The sequence below is a fragment of the Camellia sinensis genome, chromosome 2, assembly GCF_055761805.1.
Source record: "Camellia sinensis isolate YWXY chromosome 2, ASM5576180v1, whole genome shotgun sequence".
In the NCBI taxonomy this organism is placed as follows: Eukaryota; Viridiplantae; Streptophyta; class Magnoliopsida; order Ericales; family Theaceae; genus Camellia; species Camellia sinensis.
Window position 1 is genome coordinate 153,101,822 of NC_138962.1, and position 27,797 is coordinate 153,129,618.

Below are 27,797 nucleotides of genomic sequence, written 5' to 3' on the forward strand. Positions count from 1 at the left end.
GATTCTATTTAAGAGGCCTTTGGTAATCTTAGGATTACTGGCTGCTCATGATACTAAACCTATAGGGGCGAATTTGGGTCATGACAGGGATGGTTGGAACCACAACCTACCCTTCTTGCCACATGCCAATATTGATGGCAGACGGTGGGGTTGCCGGTAGTTTCCTCACCTATTCCCCCAATTGTGCACCGATGTTTGTGACTGCTAGTGGTGTTGCCAGCAATAGCAATGTCGAATGCATTACCTTGCTCTGCATCATGAAGTTCACTACTAACTGCAAGTCTATTAGTTAGTTTGCTAACTCATTTACCCCATTGTCCCTCCGCATACAATGGTCCTTCCAAATCTAGAAGTCACGCTTGTTATAATAGTCGTCGTTACACTTCTTTGGGCTAGTGTGATGCTTGGCAGTGTTCGTTCCTGGATTTATCTCTTGTACTTCCTCTTCATTGTCGCCCAGAATGCGAGGATCGACGTACTCTTCATCTTCATTGAACTGGTCATCCCCGACTCTTACTTCTTGCCCGGCGTTAGCCATCTATCCTTGTTAAGTTCTCATAGATGGCGCCAAATTGTGGGTGTGGATTTTTGACCTCACAACCTATCAGATCTCCTAGCCGAGATCTCTCAAACTTAACTGAAGAGCACACAACAGAATAAATTAAGCCTAACACCTAAAAGCAAGAAGATAAGAATACTGCAGTGGCTTGTCCACCCAGGGGGCACTCTGACGATCAAATCAGTAAACTTATCTCTAAAAGATAACAACTTAATCACAAGCTCACAATGAAAAATGTATATAAAACATGTAAAAAAACATACCTTAGACCCACGAGGGTGCCCTCTTTATATAATGATCAATGTCCAACTTGAAGCCTCATTCCATAGAACTGCTAGTGTAACAGTTATCTAGGACTCCTATCTAGATAAGGATCTTATCTCTCAAGAGTCTTATCCATATCCAAACAAAGTTCCTCAACTCTTCTAGGACTCATGTCCCTTATCCGATTACCTCGGATTTTGACAATATCGGAACATATCTTGGTATTCAGGTTCACTCATGTAACACATTGGTAACATGTCCCTTCCACGCGGCACTTCAGCCATGAACCTCGGCCACGTGGACAGTGCCAGAAATTATGTCCCCACATTTATGTATGTGTATTTTTTTTATTTTTGTTCTTTTATGTATGTATATATATGTAAAGTGAAGTGAAAGAGAGAATTTTTTTTTTTATATTTGTTTTTATCTTATTTTGTTTACATTTTTTTTTTTCTTCTTCTTATTGTGTTTTTGCGTTCAAATTGAAACATGATAGCTATATATTTGTGTGTGTATATCTGTGAAATGATCTGGAGTTCATTGTTTGACCATATCTGATCTGACTTTTTTTTTCTTAAAAAAAAGAATATTAAAAGGATAGGAAAAAAAGATCAGATTTGAGAAACTTTGGTGCTTTGGTATTTTGGTAGATCTGTGATAGATCTAGATATGTGAAGAAGTCCCTTTTTTTTTCTTTTTTTTACAGATCTATGAATAGATCTCTATTTTTTACTTCTTGTTGTTGTTGTTGTTGTTGATGATGGTGATGAAATAGATTGCAACAGATAAAGATGAGAGAGACTAAAATTTGGATAATAAAATTTGGACAGATCTGTTGAACAGATAGTGGCTTATTGTTGAAAGAATTCTTCATTGAATAGATAATAAAATTCTTGGCTCAATTTTTTTTTTTCTTGGCTCAGATTTTTTTTGTTATTGATGATGATGATGATGAAACAAATTGCTATAGATAAGGTAGGGTTTGGTTTAGCTTGGTGTTGCAACAGATAAATGTATGTTTGGCTCAACATATATTAGCTTCATTTTTCAACAGATAGGAAAAAAATTAAACAGATAGAATTTAGACAGATCGAATTCAAAGGAAAAAATTGAACAGATAATAAAATTTGAATAGATATTTGATCAAATAAGTTAAAAAATTTGAACAGATAGTTAAAATTTTTTAACAAATAGATAAAAATTTGAACATAAAAATAAAAAAATATATATAGTCAAAAACTTGGAACAAATTGAAAATAATTTGAACAAATAGATATAAATTTAAACAGAGAGTTAAAAAAAAGTCAACATATAAATTAAGGAATAAAATCAGAAACAAAATGTCCTTTAAAACAAAGGAAAAGATTTATCACCAAACTATTTTACAAAGTGTGGCCCTCTCACTAATAAAAAATATATACTGGACTTAATACCTTATACACTCTTTAGGTTAGACTTTTTAACAATTTTCACTTATTTTATTTTTTTTAGTTCTGTGTATGGTGCTACAGTCCTAACACATATTCTGAGAAGAAAAAAGAGATATATACCTATTTTCTTTACTTGTCTCTATATGGTAATAATAAATTGATAACCAAATTAATTGGAATGATATTTTTTTCCTTAAAAGCCTCTGTTTTGAGGTGGGTTGCCATGTGGGCAGTTGGTAAATTTTTGAGTAAATTGGAAAGACTCCCTAATCTTATTGTATATATGTGTATTGTTAAGGGTATACCGTATGTAAGTTATGTCATTTGTAAATTTCATTATCATTTAACATAATTTAATACTATGGGAGTAATAACTATATAAAAAAAAAAAAAAAATTAAACTATAACCAAACATCACATAGATACACTACAACAAAATGCATGTTTGGCGACTAAAATTGGCGACCAAACCAATTTTAGTCGCCAAAAATACCACATTCATCGACCAAATATCGGCTTCGGTCGGCATTCATTGAAATCTTTTGCCGACTAACGTATTTTCGTCGCCATATAGTATCATTGGCGACCAACTTTCCATTTAGTCGCTGTTGTTACCCACTTAGGCTACCAATATTTTATTTTGTCGCCGTATGGTTTATTTTGGCGACTAAACATTTTTGTCGCCAAAAAAAGGGTATTTTTGTTATCACTTTTTGACGACCAAATCTGTATTAGTCGTTGTATATTCAGTATTGGCGACGAATTTTTGAATTTAGTAGCCAAAAAGTAATCTTTAGCCGACCAATTTTTTGTCGCCAAACATTCATTTTGGCGACAAATTGTCGTTTAGTCGCTAAATGTTCGAATTTTTTTTTTAGAGGGAAAATAAATAAGTTTCGCGCCCAGTACATATATATTGCACACAGTGTTTTGTTCTCTTTTGTCTCCCTCTCACACACCGACATCAACATACCAAACCCGTCCCTACCAAACCCGTCGCTCACCACCTGCGAGCATCACCATCGCAGGCCACCGGCGCTCGCCACCAGCACCACTGCAAATCGGCGATCATCACCATCGCAGGTATGTTTCTGTCGTCTCTCTCCCTCTCTGTCGAGCTGGTTCTATCTGGTTGTCGATGTCTCTCCCATCCCCTTCTCTGACGATTACTTTTAGGGTTTGACATGTTTTTGTCCTTTCATTTTCCATTTATTTCGTACACAAATTTTTAGGGCTTTTTCTGACTTCGTGAATGGGTGTGGTTGACATTGCAGATTGTCCATTTTGATTTTGGATTTGGATTCTTTTTGTATCGTTTAAATGTGCCTCCGTTTTGGAGAAATGTTCCAAATCGGTTCGAAATGTGCCTCTATTTTTTTAACACACTTGTTGATTTTGGATGCTTTTCCTGATTTACTCTTATCATTATAACTGTGCCTCTGTTTTTTGTATCGAAAATGTTCGAAATGTGCCTCTTTTTTTTGTATCGAAAATGTTCGAAATGTGCATCTGTTTTTTGAACACACTTGTTGATTTTGGATGCTTTTCCTGAGTTAGTCTTATCATTATAAATGTGCCTCTGTTTTTTGTATCAAACATGTTTCAAACGTTCCGATGGTGTGAGTCAAATTCGAATTAAGTAAAAGAAATTGTTTTTTTTTAAAAACCACAAATCGGTTCGATTCAATCCTAATTATTGACTGTTAGGTCCATGACTTTATAGTTATGATTTTTATTTGAAATTTAGTTCCATTTATGTAAATATATTTATAGAAATCGTAGTTCCAAATTGAAATGAATCTCATTTTCATAGTTTGGTTGAAAGCTTTCAATATTTTCAAGATTCAGTTTCATTCCAAATTTCATAAAACCATAGCTAAATTAACGTGTACAAAAACGTGTACAAAAACTATATTGAAATACCTAAATTCAAATTATATTTACATACAATTTCAATTACAATTGACATCCTTGCAATTTGTGTTTTGTAGATGGCTATAACTTTTTGTTTACAATGGAACTAATGGGTGTAATTTTTGTTGTGTAGATGGCTTTTGGCATTGACATGTGGATCTTCTAATTTTTTCTCGGAAGATACACAAGCTGGGAAAGTTGGGAAGTTTTTTGTCGTCCTATACTTTTTGCTGTGGACTATGGATGCATCGAACATATAATTTTTGACAGGGTACAAAGTATTTTTGGAGCTTGTATTAATTAATGAACCGTGGAATTTGGATGCATCGCACATATAATTTATGGTGGGGTACATAATATTTTTGGAGCTTGTATTACCTTTTGTCGTGGTACATATTACCATAGTAATTTGTACCTTGTCAAATGGTCATTACAATGCATAGTATAGTAAAAATGTTGTGTATAGAGGACATAATTTTGGTAACGTATTTGGAATGTATGATGTTATTATTTGTAATTGGAATATATATAGTTCGTTCGTACATAAGTTTACATTATTATTTGTAATTGGAATATATATAGCAGGTGTTCATTTTTGTTTTATGGTTCTAAGTGAACCATGTAGGTGATACATACAGGTTGTATACGTATTACAGGTTGCGATGGATACATACAGGTTTGGACAAAATTTAGTAAAATTAAACAAACAAAACAAAAATATAAAATGACGCTTTTGGTGAGAAATCAATTTGTAGTTAAAAAGAAAAATCTTTTGGCGACTAAAATTTTAGTAGCTAAAACGAATAAAAATAGTTATGGCGACTAATAATTTAGTAGCCAAAAAAACTGGAAAATAGTTATGGCGACTAAATGTGTAGTGGCTAAAGCTGAAAAGACTTTTGGCGACAAAATTTTTGGTAGCCAAAACAACTCCAAAACAGCTATGGCGACAACTTATTTTAGTAGCTAAAACCCCAAGAAAGTTTAGGCGACTAAATTTTAGTCGCCAAAACATAAAAAAATCATGGGCGACTAAACATTAGTAGCTGAAGCTTCACTATTAGCGACTAAGAATATTGCCGCCGTAGATATTTCATTTTTTAGCGACAAAAACATTAGTAGCTAATAGTTGAGTTAAAATATTTAATGAAAGGTTTCGGCGACTAAAGTTTTAGTCGGCAATGTATTATATCGGCGACTAAGAATTATTTCGTCGCCAATACCTGTCTTTTTGGCTACTAACATGTTAGTCGGTATTTTGTGATACTTATGGCGACTAAATGAATTTTAGTCGCTAATTCTTTCGGCGACTATGTATGGCCGACAAATCCAACGACCAAATTATTTAGTCGGGAAATACTTTTGGCGACTAAAATATGCACTTTTGGCGACGAATGTTTTAGTCGCCAAAAGTGTATTTTCTTGTAGTGATATAACCAACCAATTTTTGGATCATAGCAAAAAGCACAAAGATCGTAACCAAAACATATACACAAATATCATAACTAAATGATTTTCAATAATAATAATTAATAATAATAATAATAATAATAATAATATACAAACAAAAAATTCGAATTTTCATATATGATGATGTAGTTCAATGGCGCCCTTTCATTTTTTCAATAACACATCCATGAAGATGACTTATATTTGTAAAAATATCACTATCGCATTATATTTGTAGTGTTTTTTGTATGAATTTTATGCATAGATATCCTTTTCATAATCACTATAGATCATTATTAACGTCATAATGAGTCATAACTAGCATTACAATAAGTCATAACGAAATCATAATTAATACTACAATAGGTTATAACAAAAAATTACAAATCTCATAACTAAGGCATATATTACCCATAGAATTTCTCATAATTTTCCTAAAAAATAAAATATATGGAAAATTATCTGAAAGGGACGTGCTTGGTACATCAATTCAAGCTCAATTGCTTCAACTCATCTAGAGCATCCAAAACAGCAAAAAACATTCAACACATCAAATAAGATATTTTGTAATTAAGAAGAAAAAAAAAAGAGTTTTTGAAGTAATAAATCATGTAACAAGCATACTTTGTTACCATCTTTAAACGTCACAGCATCCACACACAACATAACAAAAAAAAATTAATCACCGCCAACATATCGCATATCAAACCCATACAAATCAAACCAACAACAAATGCATTACCGGCGATGGGGCTTGGTTTGGGACTTTTTGAAATTCACACCAACAACAAATGCATTACCGGCGATGGGACTTGGTTGGGACTTTTGAAATTCACACAGTGGTGGGTGATGAGAAAATGGCTAGACTTTCCTTTAGAAATTAATTGGATCTAAATTAATCACGTAATGGGTCAATTTTATCTTAAAATTGAGATTTTTCAACCACTACAAGAAAATACATTTTTGGCGACCATTTTTGGCTACCAAAAAAAATTTGGTCGCCAAAAGTTACGGAATTGGCTACCAAAAATAACATTAGTCGGCAAAAGTCAACTTTTTAGCTACTAATTTTTTTTAGTAGGGGAATGTTGATTATTGGCGACTAAAAAAAATTTAGTAGCTAAAAATATTACAATTGGCAACTAAAAAAATTTTTAGTAGCTAAACATATCACAATTGGCGACTAAAATAAGTTTTAGTAGCCGTAGAGCTACTTTTAGCTACTAAATTAATTAGTAGCTGAATGAATTTTAAAAATTTATTTTTATTTTTTAGTACTTAACTTTAACAAATCTAAACTCATTTGATTTTTAGCTAAAATCTTTACTTCTCAAATGAAGCCTATAAAATGAATAATGCCAGGGATCATAAAAAACATATCATGAAATGTATCATGAAAATTTTTCCTCATTTGATTGATATGTAGTGTTTTATTGTATGTGTAATCCAAAGGTGAAAAAAAATTTATGATTTTTTTCATGATCTCTAACATTATTCCTATAAAATTAGCCAATGAAATTAATAACCTGAAGATCTTAAACTTTGATTCAACACATGAAAAGAATCTATAGAAAGATTTTATTCAGTTTTTTTTTTTTAACAACAATTTTCATTATCTATGAATTTATCCACAAGATTTAAAATCCTTTCACTCTATCATTAAGTATGATTGCTACTTTTGCTTTTATTAACACATGAATTTAACAACTATATTTTAAAATAAATTTGTATGGTAATAACCATGTGAACAATGAGGCCACGTGACCAATGAGGGCGGCTGGCCTTCACATGGCAATCTGACATGAAAAGTTGGCCTCAAGTTCCTCAAGTTGGCCATCAAATTGGGTGAATATGAATATAATTTTTACCCCAAGTTAGTCTCTCTCGCTCCCTCTCTATTTCGGTCTCTCTCTCTCTCTCTCTCTAAAAAACCTTCACCCCAGGCCTCTTTTTTGGGCTGGCCGGCCGCTGCCTTTGGCTATGGTGGTCGGCTGGCCTAGCTTGTTCTTCTTCCGACGTCTGCTTGTTAATTTTTTTCCTTCAATAAACTTGATTCTCCCATTTTTTCCCATCTAGGTGTGTTAGTGTTGCTGCGTTAGTCTTTGTTTTTGGTGTTTCGGGGCCCGGTTCAACTGTTTTATCAGGGGTCGTCCATGATTTTCATTCATGCGCTCTTTTGCGAGTAAGAGCTTGAGGGATGAACTCTGGTTCAGATTTGGTAGAGAAGTATCGATGCTTTGTTTGGGCGGAAACATGGGTGTCGTAGTTGATCCAGATCTGTCTAGTTTTCATTCGAGAGCTCCTCTTCGAGTCAGAGTTTGAGGGGTGAACTTTTTCCTAATGTTTGGAGGTGTCCCGGTGGTTGGTCAGTGCGTGGATCTGCAGTGGGTGTGAGTGAGAAGAAGAGGTGTGGGTAAGAAAAAGACCTAGTGGGAGTTGATCTGTGGGTGAGTTTTGGTGTTGCAGCAACATCGAGTTTACTCCCGGTGTTGGCTATGGAGTCTTCTTGGCCGGTTTAGCAGCATAGGTGTGGTTGGTGAGGTGTTGCAGCAGCTCTGGTTGTGGGCTTTAGGAGTTGGGAGTTGCAGCAGCTTAGGGGTGGCGTGGGCAGCAGCGTAGGCGTGGGTGGTGAGGGCTTTGGGAGTTGTAGCTGCAGAGGCGTGGGTCTTGGCAGAGTGGGTTGGTGATTAGACTTTAGTTTGGGTGGTTCGGGCAGCTTGGGTGTTGGTTTAGTTAATTTAGTTTGTTTTGGGTGTTTTGATGGGTTGATTATGTGGGGTTTCTTGTATTTTTTTTCTTTTTTTTAAGTTAAGTCCTTCTTAACTTTTTTCTGTTTTAAAAATCGAGAGGCTAAGGGGTTGGTTGTATGGATGCGAGTAGCAGTAGTAGGGGTATTTTTATACTTTTCGAATCTCTCTCGATGCATGTTATCTTCCTGTACCTTTAATTTCATGCTGTTAAATGAAATTTTTCTTTGCTGATCCAAAAAAAAAAAATTTACATGAATATGATGTATATATATATATATATGAATATATATCCTCATAGTAACTAGCAAGTATAGCAAGATGAGAGTGGTAGCAGCAATATTATACATTGTTCTATCAATTTTCAGCCTTGGAATCCAAGGCGACGTCCAGGCCTATCCCTTAATCTCCTTCAATGTGGTGGGTGCCACCGAGGCCTCATACAGAGACTTCCTAGGGGCACTGCGAGAAATCGTGTCCCGGGGAACCCAAACAGTAAATGGTCTACCAGTGCTGAAGACCGCAGGTAATGTGTTGGATCGAGACCGATTCGTTCTGGTCAATCTCATCAATAGATGTGGTGAACCTTTATGTGGTGGCTTTTAGTAGTGCAAATAGCCAATCCTTTTTTTTCAAAGACGCCACCACACTTCAACTCAACAATTTATTCGTCGGCACCAAACAAAACAAGTTAAGCTACACCAGCAACTATGACAGCCTTGAGCAGCAGTCAAAGGCGAGGGACAAGCTCCCTCTGGGACCAACTCCCCTAGCTGACGCCATCACAAGGTTGTGGTACGGTGGGAGCGTAGCCGAACCGGTTCTTATGGTCATTCAGATGGTCTCGAAAGCGGCAAGGTTCAAACGCATTGAGGAACAAGTCCGCAAAAGCATAACCGATCGAAACACTTTTACACCAAAAGGTTTGATAGTGAGCATGGAGAACGAATGGTCGTCTATGTCCAAGCAGGTTCAGCTTTCGATAGACGGAGAAAACTTCATTAACAGCGTTCAGCTTCAAGATGACAATTACATGCCCCTCATAGTAAACGACTTTACTACACTCAGTCGCTATACCATGGTAGCGATTCTTCTCTACCAAAGCAGCAAGACTACTAGTAGTAGTTATAGCAATATTGCTCTACTGAGGACTTCGTCAACAACAAATTGTTCAAACTCTGAAACTGCCGTAACTGCCTAAACCCCACATCTCACTACAAGAATTAACACATTTGCCGACCAAAAAATTAGTCGCTAAAAGTCCATTTTTGGTCGGCAAAACATATTCCCAACCAATTTTTTTGGTCGCCAAGTTGGTCGGCAATTGAGGGTCGCGGAAAGTAATTAGCGACTAAAAAGATTTTTAGTCGGCAAAACGTTCTATTTGGTGACTAAATTGTTGGTCGCTAAACATATAATTATCGCGACTAACCTATTTAGTCGCGAAAAGACTTTGGTCGGCAAAAATTACATTCAGCGACCATACATGTTAGTCGCTAATTTGGTCGGCAAAAATTACTTTCAGCGACCAACAAAATTGGTCGGCAAAAATTACATTCAACGACCAAAACTTCTTCGTCGCTAAATAATAGTTTATACGATCAAAAATTTTGGTCGCCATTTGTTACTTTTCGCGACCAAAACTTTTGGTCGGCAAAAGTGAGATTCCACGACCAAGAGCTATTTTGGTCGGCAATAGATATATTTTTTGGGCAATTGTCATTTTTTGCGAAAAAAAAATTATTTATTTGTCGCGAATAATAAATTGGTCGCCAAAAGCAGAAAAACAATACACCTGTAATTCCTAATAATTCATTCAATCCATAATAAACCTACAATTTTAAAGCATCATTCAAATCAACTGAATCATTAACATTCGACACAATACAACTATTCTAAATTTTCATTCACAAGTCACATCCATCTAGCATAACAATTTGAAACATAACTATTTGTTATCCATGCGCAACTATCAACAAATAAAACTACTAATATTTGTTATCGATACACATCCATCCAAAAATATTTAATCCTCCCAAAAATGCTTATACTGCCAAGTAGTCTTGTACAATTTAGCTTCGTGCACGAGATCATCCATCATCCATCTATACCAAAGAAAATGAGAAATAATGTTAGGTTTGTTTTTAATGAAAATATTTGAAATGGGTAATTAAATTAAAAAATTTCACATGTAATAGTACCTAAAGTGGCAACAATTTTAATGCTACATTTTAAAAATGTATATTAAAAATGTATATCACAAGAGGTGTCAAACAATTTTTTTTTTGATAGTTTAACTATAATATTAAAAATGTTCCCCAATGATGCTTCGATTTTACAAATAACTTATAAAAGCAAAAAAAAAAAAAAAAATATTTGATTTTCATTACGTATATTTGCCAATATAGAAAGGGATACTTCAAAGAAAGAGGAGAAATAACACACTCCAAGGCAAATAATAGATTGGGGGACTTCACAAGCAACAGAGTGAAATGATATTCTCCACATATCCCAGTAGCGAACATCAACACAAACATTGACAGTGAGAGGGAGACACAGGCAGAGACTGAGTGAGTGAGAGTGATACAGCAGATTTTTACCTGCAATTGTTGCTAGGGAGAGTTGAAGATGCTCCGAAAAATGACGATGGTGAGGGCCCTGGTGGCTGACACATTGTAGAAGAAGACGAGTATGAAAAAGAGGAGAGATGGAATAAAAACAAACTGAAAGTAAAAACAAACAAATCAGTGATAAGAGTAATATTAGCAAGACCTTCATCACTGCCAAATTAGTGTCAATGCCATCTATTTTTTTTGTTTGTTTTTTTGCAATTGTCCCATAAATAATTAAACACAGAAATAAACAACTTCAAAAAAAATAATAAATAAAGGAGTTAATTACACTTTCCATCCTTTTATTTCGATTTAAAATTTATTTTATAGTTTCAAGTTGAACAATTTAGCCAAACCAATTTAAGTACAATTTTAATTTAGTACTTATGTCTAAATAGAATACTAAAATTAATAATTTTGAAATATTTCTTAATTTTTTAAGATGTACATGTAAACAAAATTAATAAAAAATTAGACAAAAGAACTAAATTAAAACTAAACTTAAAATGTAAAGACCAAATTGTTCAAATTAAAACCATAAGAACTAAAGTAAAATTCTAATCAAATTATAGGAATGGAAAGTGTAATTAATCCTAAATAAAGTGTCACAAGTTTCTAACTTTGTACACCCTGTTTTGTTGTCCTTTGAGTCATAACTCAAGAGAAATTTAAAAGCCCAAAAAACAAGAATGAAATATATAATCAACTGCAATCCAAGAACCATCATTAATTAAAACTTCCAATCTTATAAATAAACCTACACAAGCAGCCCAACAATACATAGTTTAGATACAACAATAACACCAAACACAAGTTTTTTAAAACACTTCAAATATATATATTCAATCTAAAAGAAACAAATCACAAATCGCTCTGAATAAAGCTCTCCAACAAAAATATATATATATATATTATATATATACCACTAACAAGAACTAAAAAACAGAGACAAATCTAAAAAATTGAACAAATTAAAGGTAATAAAAATAAACGTTGAACAAATATAAATAAACGTAGAGACCATGTGACTTTCTTCATTTTCTTCTAGGTTATCAACTAAAATTTTCCAATTTCTGATTACCACAAGATGCATACTAGAGAAACATCACAAATAAGTCTGAGTCAATATGATTCCCTCACTATAAGCATGACTTGAATGCAAAATCACTAATTATGGAAGATTAATAGTTCCTTCTTCATCTAGGATGTCAATAGGATGCTCATGAGCATTCATATTCTGCTGTCATCTTTCCTATAAAACCATGCAGGCTCGATTTAAAGGAAAATGTTTCCCTAACACAATTGAAGAAAGTGATGGGGAATAACCCCAAAACAACAATAAAGGATTAATAAGTGAAATGGACTTAAAAAGGATTGTTTGAATTGTAATATTCAAATATTTGGGGCAAAAAGAACAGACATCACTTGTAAATATTACCAACGATACTAATACCAATGATAAGTTCTGACTCCACAAACATTTTGAGAAGCTTAGGTAGAAAAGATACATATACATGTGGAACACATTGATATAGCCGAATCACGTGGTCCTGCAAATTAAACTCACTTAGTCTTGCAATCAGCAAGTTCAGATCATGATGAATAGACAAGCCAACAGAACAACCAATAGGTTCATGATATGGCAAGCTAGCTCACCTCAGAAAATACAGAAAAAAGTTTACCAATAAATTGTTAAACCCTTTTCACCCTATTGGTGAAAAAAGATGCATAGATTCAAAAATACAGAAAAACGTGTGTATTTTTCAAAAATACAGAAAAATACAGAAAAAAGTTTACCAATAATGTTGAATCATTTGTGAAACTCTCTACAATATTACAATTTTGGGATAACTAGGAATCTGAATCTGAATCAATAAATACAGCAACTTGTGCAACAGATGCATAGATTCAAAAATTAAGATCAATTACAGAATCTGAATCAATTCAGAACAGATCACTAGACCATGATCAATTCCAAATAGTTGGGATAACTAGGAATCATGAACATGAATATTCCACACAGTAATCACAAAACGTGCTTTGAAGATTCAGATAAAAAAATAAATAACAATATTAAATCTTGCAAGACTAGTAACAACCCAAATCGCTATTCTAGCTAACATGATCTGAAAGAAGACAAATAGGAAAAGTGAAGTGAAAAGTGAAAAGAAGAACGAAAAAAAAAAAAAAAAGTCATCAAAAAAGAAAGAAGATAGATGCAAAGATAGAACCGAATCGAATGGATGATGATACTCACAGCCCACAAAGGCAAAGTAGGAGCTCGGCCAGTGATGATCAGCCAAACCCAACCATACCCAACAAAGTAACAATCAAAACCCACATAGAAAACCCACATAGATAGAAATCAGAATCGTACAAAAAAACAAAAACCGAAAAATCAAAACCATTTTTTAACAAAGAAAAACAGAGATTAAGCTGATTGGAACCTCGTTGAACGATGAAACCGTTGGTGAAGTAACAGAGGACAACCCAGACACCAACGCTGCACATTTTCTGGTCCCAGCAATTGGTGAAGAAGCTTTGAAGAAGCAGCTTCGGAGCTCATAACTCGAACCAAAATTCGCCGCTCGTCGCTCGCCTCCGTGAGAGAGAGAGAGAGAGAGAGAGAGAGAGAGAGAGAGAGACGTGTTGTTTCGAAACAGGGGCTCTGCAAACCTGAAAGGAAATGAAAAAAGGGGGGGAAAGACGGTAAAAAGGGGGGAAATAAGTTTGGGCAGGCGGGTCAGTGAAAAAAATGGGGAAATTTTTTTTCATTTTTTTTAATGAATTTTTTTTTATTTGGTAGAAGTAGGGGTAATATTTCAATGAAAAATATTTTTTATTAAAATAAAATTATTTTTTATGGTCAATTAAAAATATTTTTTTGTGGCCGATTTTTTTTTTATACTAAAAATCAAAAGCTAATTTTTTGTGGTAGAGGAGAGGAAGCGACAGTAGTGGTGAAGGTGGTGGATATGAGGTGCTGGTGGTGCTGGTGGTGATGGCGAAGGAGATTAGTGGTAAAGTTGTGGTAGTGGTAAAGGAGATAGAGTGGCGGTGGTAGAGGAGAGGTAATAGTAGTAGTAGAGAGTGAGAGAGAGATAGAGAGACAAAGAGAGAAAGAGATAGAGAGTGAGAGACAGAAAAAGAGACAAAGAGAGAGGAGAGATGAATGAGAGAGACAGAGAGAGAGATAGAGAGAAGAGAGATGAGCGAGAGAGACATAGAGAGATGAGAGATGAACGAGAGAGACAGATAGAGAGATAGAGAGAAGAGAGATGAGCGAGAGAGACATAGAGAGAAAGAGAGATAAGAGAGAGCGAGAGGAGAGAGATGAACAAGAGAGATAGAGAGAAGAGAGATGAACAAAACAGACAGAGAGATAAAATATATGAGAAAAGACATAGATAAGTGAGAGACACAGGGAGAAAGACAGACAGACAGACAGAGAAGAGTGATGAGTAAGAGAGAGAAATAAAAGAGAGAGAGGAAGATGACAAAATGGGTGAAGAGAAAGAGAGAGTGATGGAATGAGAGAGACAGAGGCGCGAGAGAATCGATGGCAGAGAGAGAGACGTGTTTAAGCCCTAACTCATTTTAGTGTGTTTGAAATCCCTCTAGAGTTCCTCGCCAAATTAATTTAAAAATCCCTCCAAAATGATAATAAATAAAAAGTAAAATTATAATAATAAATAATAGAGAGAGAAAGAGAGAGAGAAGAGTGATGAGTGAGAGAGAGACAGAGAGAGAGAGACATGGAAAGAAAGAGATAGAGACAGAGACAGAGACAAACAAAAGACGAGTAACAAATAGACAAAGAAAGAAAGAGAAAGAGAGCGAAAAGAGATGATCGAGAGAAAAACATAGAAAAAGAGAGAGATAGAGAGAGAAGAAAGATGAGTGAGAGAGATAAAGAGAAGGGAGATGAGTGAGAGAGATAGAGAAAGAAAAAAGATGAGAGAGATAGAGAGAAGAGAGATGAGCGAGAGACAAAGAGAAAAAGAGACAAAGACAGACAGATAGAGAAGAGTGATGAGTGAGAGAGAGAAAAAGAAGAGAGACAAAGAGAGAGAGACAAAGAGAGAAAGGGATAGAGAGTGAGAGTCATAAAAAGAGATAGAGAGAGAGGAGAGATGAACGAGATAGACAGAGAGAGAGATAGAGATAAGAGAGATGAGTGAGAGAGACATAGAGAGAAGAGAGATGAACGAGAGAGAGATATAAATAAGAGAGAGATGAGCAATAGAGAGAGAGAGAGAAAAGAGAGATGAGAGAGAGCGAGAGAAGAACAAGAGAGATAGAGACAAGAGAGATGAACGAAAGAGACAGAGAGAGATACAGAAATGAGAGAAGAGATAGATGAGTGAGAGACACAGAGAGATGAGAGAGAGCGAGAGAAGAGAGAAGAACAAGAGAGATAGAGACAAGAGAGATGAACGAAAGAGACAGAGAGAGATACAGAAATGAGAGAAGAGATAGATGAGTGAGAGACACAGAGAGAGAGAGATAGACAGATAGACAAACAGACAGAGAGAGAAGAGTGATGAGTAAGAAGGAGAAAGAGAATAGAGAGAGGAAGATGAAAAAATGGGTGAAAAGAGACAGACAAAGAGAGAGAGAGAAAAAAAGAGTGAAAAAGATAAACGAGAGAGATACAGGAAGAGATGAGCGAGAGAGATAAAGAGAAGAGAGACAGAGAGAGACGAGAGATGAGAGAGATAGAGAAAAGAGAAATGAGCGAGAGACACAGAGGGAGAGACATAGAAGAGTGATGAGTGAAAGAGAGAAAGAGACAAAAATAAAGACACAGAAAGAGACAGACAGACCGAGAAAAGTGATGAGTGAAAGAGAGAGAAAGAGAAGAGAGACAGAGATAGAGACACAGAGAGAAAAAGAGAGACAGATAGATAGAAAGAGAGAGAAAGAGTGATGAGTGAAAGTAAATTTTTATTTTTCTTTCAGCGAAGAAAATATTTTAGTTGTCAAAACTATATATACCGCGACCAAAATAATTTTTAGTCGCTGAAATTAAGGTTTTGCCGACCAAACTTTTGGTCGCGAAAGATAAAAAATAATTTTTTAGTTTTCTTTCTGCGACTAAAATATTTTAGTTGCCAAAACTATATATACCGCGACCAAAATAATTTTTAGTCGCTGAAATTAAAGTTTTGCCGACCAAACTTTTGGTCGCGAAAGATAAAAAATAGTTTTTTATTTTTCTTTCAGCGACTAAAATATTTTAGTTGCCAAAACTATATATACCGCGACCAAAATAATTTTTAGTCACTGAAATTAAGGTTTTGCCGACCAAACTTTTGGTCGCGAAAGATAAAAAATAATTTTTTATTTTTCTTTCAGCGACTAAAATATTTTAGTTGCCAAAACTATATATACCGCGGCCAAAATAATTTTTAGTCGCTGAAATTAAGGTTTTGCCGATCAAACTTTTGGTCGCGAAAGATAAAAAATAATTTTTTATTTTTCTTTCAGCGACTAAAATATTTTAGTTGCCAAAACTACATATACCGCGGCCAAAATAATTTTTGGTCGCTGAAATTAAGGTTTTGCCGATCAAACTTTTGGTCGCGAAAGATAAAAAATAATTTTTTATTTTTCTTTCTGCGACTAAAATATTTTAGTTGCCAAAACTATATATACCGCGACCAAAATAATTTTTAGTCGCTGAAATTAAAGTTTTGCCGACCAAACTTTTGGTCGCGAAAGATAAAAAATAATTTTTTATTTTTCTTTCAGCGACTAAAATATTTTAGTTGCCAAAACTATATATACCGCGACCAAAATAATTTTTAGTCACTGAAATTAAGGTTTTGCAGACCAAACTTTTGGTCGCGAAAGATAAAAAATAATTCTTTATTTTTCTTTCAGCGACTAAAATATTTTAGTTGCCAAAACTATATATACTGCGGCCAAAATAATTTTTAGTCGCTGAAATTAAAATTTTTGCCGACCAAACTTTTGGTCGCGAAAGATAAAAAATAATTTTTTATTTTTATTTCAGCGACTAAAATATTTTAGTTGCAAAAACTATATATACCGCGACCAAAATAATTTTTAGTCGCTGAAATTAAAGTTTTGCCGACCAAACTTTTGGTCGCGAAAGATAAAAAATAATTTTTTATTTTTCTTTCAGCGACTAAATTATTTTAGTTGCCAAAACTATATATACCGCGACCAAAATATTTTTTTAGTCGCCAATTGTGACAAATTTAGCGACTAAATTTTTTTTAGTCGCCAATTGTGAGATTTTTAGCAACTAATTTTTTTTTTAGTCGCCAAAAATTAATATACCCCGACTAAAAAAATTTAGTAGCTAAATATTGTACTTTTACCGACTAACATAATTTTTGGTCGCCAATTCCACTACTTTTGGCAACCAAAATATTTTTAGTCGGCAAAAGTGGTCGCCAATTGTGTATTTTCTTGTAGTGTCTCACCCTTAAATTATTCTGTCAACCAGTTTCAGAGCATAAAATAAATTGTTACCCTTCATCTTCCTCTAAGCCTGCTTTGCATTTTCCTTTTGGACTCTTTTGTATTTCTTGATCAATGTGGGGGTTAATATGATAGATTGGCATATGGCTTTCTTCTTCTTCTTCTAGTTTCTTTTCCCTCTTATGTCGCATCTATTCTAGTATACTGTGAAAAAAGTTATAAAAATAATATTGTAAGAAAGATATATGAAAACAAAATTAGAATTAAAAAGTAACATTAAGAATAATTTCAATCAAACTGAAAATATATACAAAATAATTTAAAAAGTTGTACAATATTTACAAAATATATACACAATAAAAAATAATAATATATGATGAATCTATGGAAAATCTAATTTTGGTGGCATGAGACTAAGAATATAATTGAAAATTTTGCAAGAAAATATATAAGATACAGACCAATTTAGTATTATTTAATAGATTGTGCAAAGATTAAAATAAAAAGAAAAAACTATAAAGATACTAACTTTAGTTTTTGTTTATGTAATTGATTGATTGTGTTACGTATGAAGACAATAAATGTTAATATCATTGAACTTTTTTAAATGAAAATTAAAAGCTTACATTTTGACATGGAGTCATATGGTCCAAAATCAGATGTCCGGTTCAATAATTTATTAAAATTGTTTTGATATAATTTTTTACATAAATTTTTAAACATAACAACAAAATTGAATTTTTACGGCTTGCAATCCAAACCGTAAAAACTCTTTCACGACATGCACACAAATGTCGTTACATGACATGTTGTGGAGAGCGTCATTTACGACAGGCAGGTAAAGTTGTAAAAAGTAATAAATTAAACATTAATGACATACTTTGTATGTCGTATATAATTTTTTACAACATTTTTGTCATGCCATAAATTATCATACTTTCCGTGACATAATTTTGCATGCCGTAAAAGATTATTTTTAATATATTTATGGCATACTATGTATGCCGTATATAATGTTTTATGACATTTTCTTGCATGTCATAAATCATTACACTTTTCAAGACATAATTTTGTATGCTGTAAAAGGTTATTTTTAGTACATTTCTGGCTAGCAAAGATCCTCTGTCCCCAAATATTTCTGTACCCCTATCTCAATTCACTCATAACCATTGGATCATATGAGAATCCCAAGATTTGAAAATGTCAAGACATATCCAATGGTTATGAGTAAATTGGGACAAAGGGATAGGAATATTTGGAGACAGATGATCATTATGCATTTCTGGCATACTTTGTATGTCGTATATAATCTTTTACAACATTTTCTTGCATGTCATAAATTACTACACTTTTTACGATATAATTTTGTATGCAGTAGTAGAAGGTTATTTTTAATATATATACATATATATATATATATATATAGAGAGAGAGAGAGAGAGAGAGAGAGAATAAAAGCAAATTCAAAGTTCATTATATGAGTAAACTCAATATATGAACACGTGATATCATTAAAATGCCCGCTTTAATACTTGAAAAGCAAATTACAAGATCAGATAGCAAATTATATGTACAAACGAAAACAAAAAGATTATACATAACACAAGCCAGTCAAGTCTAATTCATTATTATGATTAGTAGAGAGAGCTAAAGAATCAATCAACTTGGCCACTACAAAAAGACCCTGCCCCAATACCAATGGTAGGGATTCGAAGAGCAGATGTTGCAGCAACAGCAGTAGTAGCAGCAACAGGTGCAAGCACACATTTCAGAACAACATATAAGCACCCAGCTTCCTGCAAAGCCATGGCAAACTCAACAACCTGCAGAAACCAAGCCAATTTAGCATCACAACACTAAAATAAATTATATAGATTTGTGCATGAGCATATTTGATTATATATGAAATTATGAAGTATTTATGTTATTCTTTTATCGGCAAAAATTATAAAGTATTTATGTCATGTATGCATAGTAAGTAGGGAGAGATTTTGACCTTGACAGCGCTAGCAATAATCAATTTTCCCATTGTCATAGAATGAACAAATAAAAATGGATAACAAAGCAAGGGGCATCAACAAATTGAACTGTGATGTATAGAAAAAATACAAATAACACAGCATACATTGGACACAAACAAGAATGATAAGAAACAAGGATAAATACAACAATAGAAGCAACCTAGAACAATATATATATATAGATAAAACACTAATTGCATACATAGTAAAGACAAGGCTATACCCCAACAGGACAGCAACTGCCAACAACTTCAATACAAGAGAAAACAAAAACAATGAAGAAAATCCATTACACATGACCCAAAAATTGATCTTTTATATATAGTAACTAGCTTGACATAAAGTTTGGGCAATACTTTTTAAACTGAACTACAAAACAACACAATTTTGAACTACAATCAAGGTCAACATAAGTTCACCACTTATGATGGGTTTACACAAGGTTTTAAATATTGGACCGGACCAGCCGGTTCGACCGGTTGAACCGTCGGCCAATTAGAATTCCGGTCCGGATACACCCACTAAACCATTCAAAGTGAAAAACAAGTCTATTTTGAGAGAACCAAAAAAACCGGCGGTTGAACCGCCAAATCGGTCGACCCGATGACGGTTCACTGGATCAATAAATATCAAATTTTTGTTTTTATTCTTTCTTTCTTTCTTATTATATATATATATATATTACATATAAGAAAATTTTAATTGAAAACTCTCTTTCAAAGGTCTCCTTTTGTGAGGAATCCCATTGAGAGCTTGAAATTATTGTGAAAGCCTCTACCTATTTATAAGAAAAAAAATTCTTCCCAAAAAATTCAAGAAATTTATGTGGGATTCAATCAAATTTATTAGAAGGAAACTTAAAACTTTGATATCTCTCCAAAATTTTTGCTCTTCTTTCAATCAAATTATTTGAATTATAATCATATGGAGGGAATATTAAATATTTGATTTCTTCTTCCAAAATTAAAATTAATAATATTTTAAAATATATTTTTATATTTTTTAGTAAAAAAGGTATTAGGAGAATTATTTAAGATTATTTAATTTTTTAATTTATAATTTTATTACTTATATTATTTAAATATAATTTTATTATATTTATGACGTCACGATTCAATTCCGGTTCAACCCGACAGTTGAACCGATGACCCGTCCACCCGATCCTTTATCCGGTTCAATCACCGGTCCGATTTTTAAAACATTGGGTTTATAGGCAATGCATTTCCGAGAACAATTCTGATACGTAGCCCAAAATTTCCAAACTCGAATTTGCCCTGAATCCAAAATGACGTCGTTTTTGAATTTTTTTTTTTTTTCTTCTTTCTTTCTCGTTTTTTTGAAGATGAAGATAAAGAAGAACCAGAAGCAGAAAAAGAAGAAGAGAAGAAGAAAAAAAAAAAGAGAAGAGGGAGCAGCCAACAACATTCATCAAACACATCATCGTCATCATCAACAACATCTTCATCAACACATCATCAACAATCAACAATTTTTTTTTTCCCCCCTTCATCTTCAGATCAGATCCACTAGAACAAAAAAACAAAAAAAAAAATCAACATCTTCATCATCATCAACAACATGTTCATCAACACATCATCATCAGCCAAAAAAAAGAAAAAGATTCAGATCCAATTCAGATTCAAATCCGATCACCGCCATCACCGTCGATCTTCCTTCTCTTCCTCCATCGTCATCATCTTGTCTTCCTCCTTCTCTCTTCCTTTTCTCTTCTCTTCTCTCCTCTCATTTCTCTCTCTCACCTATGTTTGTGTTCAAAAGCAAGAAAAGGAAAAAAATAAAAATAAAATAAATAAAAAAAGGAAACGACGTCGTTTTGGGTTTCGAGCCAATTCGAGCCTACTATTTTCGGGCTACCAAGTATTATTGTTCCAAGAAACTCTTATACAGTAATCTTACAAAAAGAATCAATTTCAAACTTATTAAATTGAGATGACAGTTTCAGATTAAATAAACAACCAGTAAGCGAAAGAATCAATGCATAATATTGTCTAAAATAACCACAATTTGCAGAAAGTATTTTCCCAAACAACAATTTGCACTTCACTTGCCATTCCACTTTATTTGATCTATTTAAAGACAAATGTATCTTTTCCGTGCACTAAAATCATGGGATAGACAGTAAAATTAGCTAAATTAAGAAATGCACCAAACTCAAATTAGCCCCACATTGGAGTTGTTATGCCTCTGTAGTGACTGCCCAACATGACAATGCTATAAGATTCTAGTGCATTGATAAAAAGTACTCATATATTCTCAATGAAACAACAAACTGAAAAAAGAAAAAGATAAAAATGGTAACAAGAAACAACCACCATTGAACTGCCTCAAATTAAGTGTTTTAATACAAAAATTTTCTCATAGCCATAACACATTATCACTTATCCGATTCTCAATTACGAATCCTACTAGGTGGGGAAAAAAAATAAAGCAAAAAGACTTGATTATTGAAATGAGCAAATGATATCAAAACAACTAATATACCCATTGAATCAAGTTGAAATCGCAGACAACTCAGCAGACTCCTTGTGTTTGAGATACTGATCCAAACTTTTGGAAACAAGGGTAAATATCAACCTTGAGACACCTCTGAAGTGGATCACACAGATATTCTGTGATTTTGTCAACACGAATGCATCCCATTGTCCATATAGCCAAAGATCAACTCAGCTGATTTGGGTCCTGAGAATCCTGCAAAATGCCCATATCATAACAAATGTTAGAGATTTATAGAAGCAAATTTCCAGCTATGTAAAAAAAATTAGAAAATATTCAAAGTAAAAGCAATGAAGATATAACCTCACTGCTATTTTTCAATTAATTCCAAAAAATATTGTGTCATTGACTTCAAATATTATTTATCATTTATGTACAAACATGAATTGAGTTGCCAAACTCAGATATGAGTTAAGGCACCATTTGAATACTTTTTTTTTTTTTGATCTGCCACCATTTGGATGTTTGAGAAGTGGAAAAAAGTCATGCATGTCTATGCAAGTCAACAAATTCAGTACAAATGACATACTTTATCTTTAGGACCAAACAAATTTTACTACCAAATAAATAGACAAATTCACAACAAACAATTAGGAAGCTTAATCCAATCCAATTGAAGCAAACAACTCAAGAAACTCACTTGATGAACAAAACATAATTGATGAACAGAAGCATTCAACCTATAGCATGAACCAAGAAGTTTCATAAGCCTCCATTTAATTATGCTTAACGTGGGAATCTAGCCATCGAAGTCCAAAGAAGCACTCAGCCTATAGCATGACCCAAGAAGTTTCAGCAACTTCTATTAAGCCCTTATCCAATGAAATGGTGGGTAGTAGATAAGTTCAAACCACTTAACCAACACACAGAAGTAAATTGATGGTAATTTGTACCAAAGTGGCAACATAATGGCAGCATAGCAGTATCGTGAAAAGTTCCTCAACGCCACTAATTTGTAATGTTATCTATAATTAACAGGAAAAATAAAAGAATGAGAGATGAACCTGTACAAGTAATACTCACTGAGAAACTTGGTTCATTGGATCATCAGCCATCTGCTGCATCTGCTCATATTTATGCTCAAGAATTAAGGAAACTTCACAATTCATCAAACACGCCTTCAAAAATTCTGAGGTGGAAAAAAAAGTTAAATGGCACCTTAAGTTAAATGAAGTTGAGTACAAGAATAAAACTCAGAACATGGACCTAGGACCAAGGACCAAGGATCCTTGGTCCTAGATTTATAATTGTGTAATGCAATTATATCCCTAGATGTGGTGCTTAAGGGATTCTAAGGTTGGCTCTTGAGATTTTTTTTCTTTTTCATCTTGTCTTGATTTTCTGCACTTTTAATCCTCTAACCTCATAACCAGATTCCGATCACCATCCCTTTCAATGAGTGCAACAGCAAGTCGAAGAGAACCAGTTCTTGAAAGACCTTGAACAGTAGCAACCTGCAGAATTTTTTTGTTTAAAAAAATGATTAGTTAAAAAGGCCCCTTGACTGGGTCAGAGAAATTTTAAAATCACGCATACCCTTTGCTGTTCAATTACTGGGTTATCTGGGTCATAGGCACTATGGATCATACTAATGCTAATGTCCAGCAAAACACCAATGTCAAGCGACATAGAATAAATTGAATTCCTTTTTTGTTTTCTTGCATTTCTTCTTCTACATGAAGACTGTTGTTTTTTTTCCTTATAGATATCCATAGAACAATGAAGTAATAGTCTGATGTGATCCAATCAATACTCTGAAATATAACAAAGCATTCCCTATAATTACCATTTTGTATCCTCCATTCATTTTTTTTCTTCTCTCACTTAAAAAAAAAAAGGTGTTCAAGTATCCATAAATTTTGACCTATAAGCTAAACATTTAATTTTATTAGTTTCAGCCTATTTACTTTGTTTGAACAATCCACATTATGATATATAAAAGACTATAACACACAATTACCTCTCTAGAACTTGTTAATCCCATGAATTGCTTACGTCTAACAATTTTAGAGTAGAAGGGATGATATATGTAAATGGCATGGAGTACCTGATACAGCAGCATTCTCTTGAGTGCTAGAAGAAAGTTCTCCATCAATTTTTGCTTTCATGGCTTTTGCATCATCAAGCATTGATTGGTATTTTTCCCACTGTCTTTTTGCCCTCTCTGTAACTAGCCACTGTTTCCAAACGATGCACAACAAGTATGATAATTAATTCCAGAATAAAGAACAGATTACTAAAGAAATTTAAAACCAACATATTCAAGAAAAAAATATTGATATATAGGGAAATGGAAATTTAGATAGATACGACAAAAAACTAGGAGAGTTTACCTCATCAGCCTCTGGTATGCTTGCCAGAAAAGGAATACCCTTGGATTTTGCCCACATACATGCACCTTCACCAACCAAGAAGCTAGGAAACACAAAAAATGCCTCATAAGAAAACAAAAATCTGAGAGAGAACAACGAATGGCATGCCCTAGTGAGATGCACTAACTCCTCACCAAGGATCACCAGTGTAGCCAAGAAAAAGAGGAGTTAGTGCATCTCACTAGGGCATGCCATTTGTTGAAGTAAGAAACTAATTTATCAGAAACTTGGAATAGACTCCTCAATAAATCATTTCTTTCAAATTTTGAATTAAAGACCAAATCACTGTAACTAATTTCACCCATTACCCTTCATGGTTTCACTTTATTTGAGTTTTACAAGCACTGAACATGTGTAGAAGGCAGATTCATATTCACTATTCACACATAATATGCGTTACATAACATCTCTAACAAAATAATGTTGCATACTCATAATTTCCAATGCAAAATCCCCAACTCCTAACTCATGGACATGATATACAATATGAAATATAAACTGAGATGCAAAAGAAATAAATAATAAGTACTGTGGCAATGCTGCCAGAAAGAGGTAATTTGTATATCAAAATTCAAAGATAAACACAGCCACAATTACTAACAACAAAGACCGAATAAACATGCTCTAATAGAAATCCATATAACTTCTTCCATAAGGTCTCTATTCTATCATTGGTCCCAATTCCATCTGCAACCAAGTCATCCAACCATTGATTAAACCTTTCAAGCTGCCTAAGGAAACTTGCAATTTCAGAGTCTAGATAAAGAGAGTATGATCTTATGTAGTTTGATGAGAACCTGCATTGCTTTGTGGTTAAGATTGTGACCTTGCGAATCTTAGGAATGTTCTGATCAGAGATAACGAGCAAATCTGAGAAAATCACCATAAATCGGGATCAAATCAGAGAAAAACAAAATTCATGATGAGCAAGAACAAAAAAAAACAACTCTCACGCCAAATATACATGATTTAAGCTCTAATCATAGAAAAACTCGAAACTAGGGTTTCGATTTCTAAAATTTCAATCGATGAAGAAGAGAGAATAGATATAGAAATTACCTTGAGAATACGAAGGTCGAGACTTCACAAGTGTCTTCAATGGGGGAGAGATCGAGAGAGAGAGAGAGAGAGAGGGAGCAAGGATCGGAGAGAGAAAGAACGAACCTGAATCTAGAGCGAGAGAGACCCAATTGCCGACGGAGATGGAGATGGAGCACTGTCTAAATAGTCGATTTGTTGTGTTTGTTGTATATGAGAGAGGAGACCTAACTAACTATCACTGTGCCTAAATAAAGTGGGTATACAATACAGAGACCTCGACTTGACCTCTTCGACTGTGTCTCCATTCTTAACCTCCTCCTCTTCTTCTTCTTCTTCTTATAGGTTGACGTTGAATCAAAGAGGAGATTGTAGAAGATCACTAAATTCAAAAATATATATATAATTTAATATATTTTCATATATATTATATTTTATTGTATTTTTTTTACAAATGTTTTATTTTTTATTCAGATTAGGCTCATTTAAAAAGTTAAAAAAAAATTAAATTATTAAAAGAAGAGAAAATATCAAATTAATATAATTTTGAAAAAAATAATTACAAATCAGTGAGAAGTAATATAAATATTAATAATTAAAATTATAAATTTTTTCAAAAACATATAATTTTTTTCCTTAAAATCCCACTGGGTGCAATTATTCCTTAAAAGAATACATTAAATTATAAAATAATGTATAAATTACTTTTTAAGTTGCCCTCGATTAGGAAAATTTAAGGTGAGAAGCTTGATTAGAAATTGTTAGCATTTTAAAATTAAAAACAAATAATCGGATTGAAATTTTTTTTAATAAAAGTTTTCATGACATACTAATGCATACCGTGTAAAGTTATAATATTTTACGACATAAAATGTATGTCGTCTTAAGTGCAAATATATGACATATGTTTGGATGCAGTGAAAATATACATTTTTTTACGGCATACTTTTGCATGCTATAAAAAAATTGGATTGAAATTTTTTTTTTTTAGAAGTTTTCACGACATATTAATGCATGTCATGTAAAATTATAATATTTTACAACATGAAATGTATGTTGTTTTAAATACAAATATTTTATGACATATTTTTTAAATCATAAAAATATATATTTTTTACAGCATACTTTTGTATATGTCATAAATATATGAATAACGACTTACATGGTATGTATGTCATTATTGAAAAACCATTAACAGCTTGCAAAAAAAAAATATCGTAGAATGTATTAATTACGATATGCATTTAATATATACCGTAAAATTGAAACCGCAAATAATTAGTTTTGTTGTAGTAAAAAATATTAAACTTCATATAATAAGAAATAAATAATGAATTAATCTTCCTAATGTTGTCACTGTAAAAAGTATTTTATGATCCTTTAGAGCAAGAAATTGGTATGTGTAAAAAACATATAAAAAAAAATGAATGAAAAATATAAGTGGGAAACAAAAGAACAAAAGTTTCAGTTTATGAAAATGAAAAAAATCAAATAATCCACATTTTTAAAGACCCAAAATAAATAATAAAAAAAAGTGAATGGAAGAAACAAAAGTTTCAGTTTATAAAAATGAAAAGGGAAAATTACACCGGTAGTCCCTACATTTTGTTTCTTCTATCATTTTGGTCCTTACATTTTCAATTAGATCAATTTTTACGTTTAATTTTAGATTTTATATTAATTTGGTTCAATTGATGACGTCGTTAATATTTTATAGGATGAATTACACTAATAGTCCCTATAGTTTGGGGCTTGTATCACTTTAGTCCTTGACTTTTCAATTGTGACATATTTGACCCGGAATTTTGAATCTTATTCCAAATAAGGACAATTGAAGATACCATTAGATTTTTCAAGGGTAAAATCGTCAATTTGATAAAATATAAACTAATTTGACAAAAATAAATGTCAAAAAAATATTTTTGAATTTTTAAAAATTATTTCTACCCACTAAAGATAAAATTATGTAAAATTGATAAATATTTTAGACATTTATTTTTTTTTTTACCAAATTAATTTTTATTATGTGTTTGTATGATGATCATATAAAATTAATTTTTCAAAATTAATCATGTAATTTTTATTAATTTTGATCAATTTTACATAATTTTATCTTTAGTGGATAGAAATAATTTTTAAAAAATTAAAAATATTTTTTTTGACATTTATTTTTGTCAAATTAGTTTATATTTTATTAAATTGACGATTTTGCCCTTGAAATTAAACAATGATATCTTCAATTGTCCTTATTTGGAACAAGATTCAAAATTCAGGGTCAAATGTGTCACAATTAAAAAGTTAGGGACTAAAGTGACACAAGTCCCAAACTATAGGGACTGTTAGTGTAATTTACCCTATTTTATATGAAAGATGATCACTGAATTGGTTGCAATTAACTCACCAAATTGAGCAAGTTTATACTTT

The 27,797-nt window shown here is 32.9% G+C and overlaps 1 protein-coding gene and 1 pseudogene across 14 annotated transcripts; one reads left to right on the top strand and one right to left on the bottom strand.

Moving 5' to 3' along the window:
- The first annotated feature begins 8,892 nt into the window (after nt 1–8,892).
- On the top strand, nt 8,893–9,564 carry LOC145819158 (ribosome-inactivating protein PMRIPt pseudogene; annotated as a pseudogene).
- Nucleotides 9,565–21,762: 12,198 nt separating this feature from the next.
- Nucleotides 21,763–25,753, bottom strand: LOC114291669 (putative threonine aspartase). 14 transcript variants are annotated; one of them, XM_082915822.1, is made up of 8 exons: nt 25,500–25,637; nt 25,137–25,205; nt 24,937–25,022; nt 24,297–24,378; nt 24,011–24,140; nt 23,326–23,417; nt 22,968–23,092; nt 21,763–22,158 (listed from the first exon to the last, which is right to left on the bottom strand). In XM_082915822.1, exons 3-6 carry the CDS (start codon nt 24,954–24,956, stop codon nt 23,356–23,358), a joined length of 294 nt encoding a protein of 97 aa, XP_082771948.1. In that variant the 5' UTR covers nt 24,957–25,022; nt 25,137–25,205; nt 25,500–25,637; the 3' UTR covers nt 21,763–22,158; nt 22,968–23,092; nt 23,326–23,355. The 14 variants fall into 14 exon arrangements, 11 of the variants coding, with proteins under 11 accessions (XP_082771948.1, XP_082771949.1, XP_082771953.1 ...); XM_082915823.1 differs by having other exon boundaries at nt 25,133–25,205; XR_014361818.1 differs by lacking the exon at nt 24,937–25,022 and having other exon boundaries at nt 22,987–23,027; nt 25,133–25,205; nt 25,395–25,753.
- Nucleotides 25,754–27,797: the final 2,044 nt, after the last annotated feature.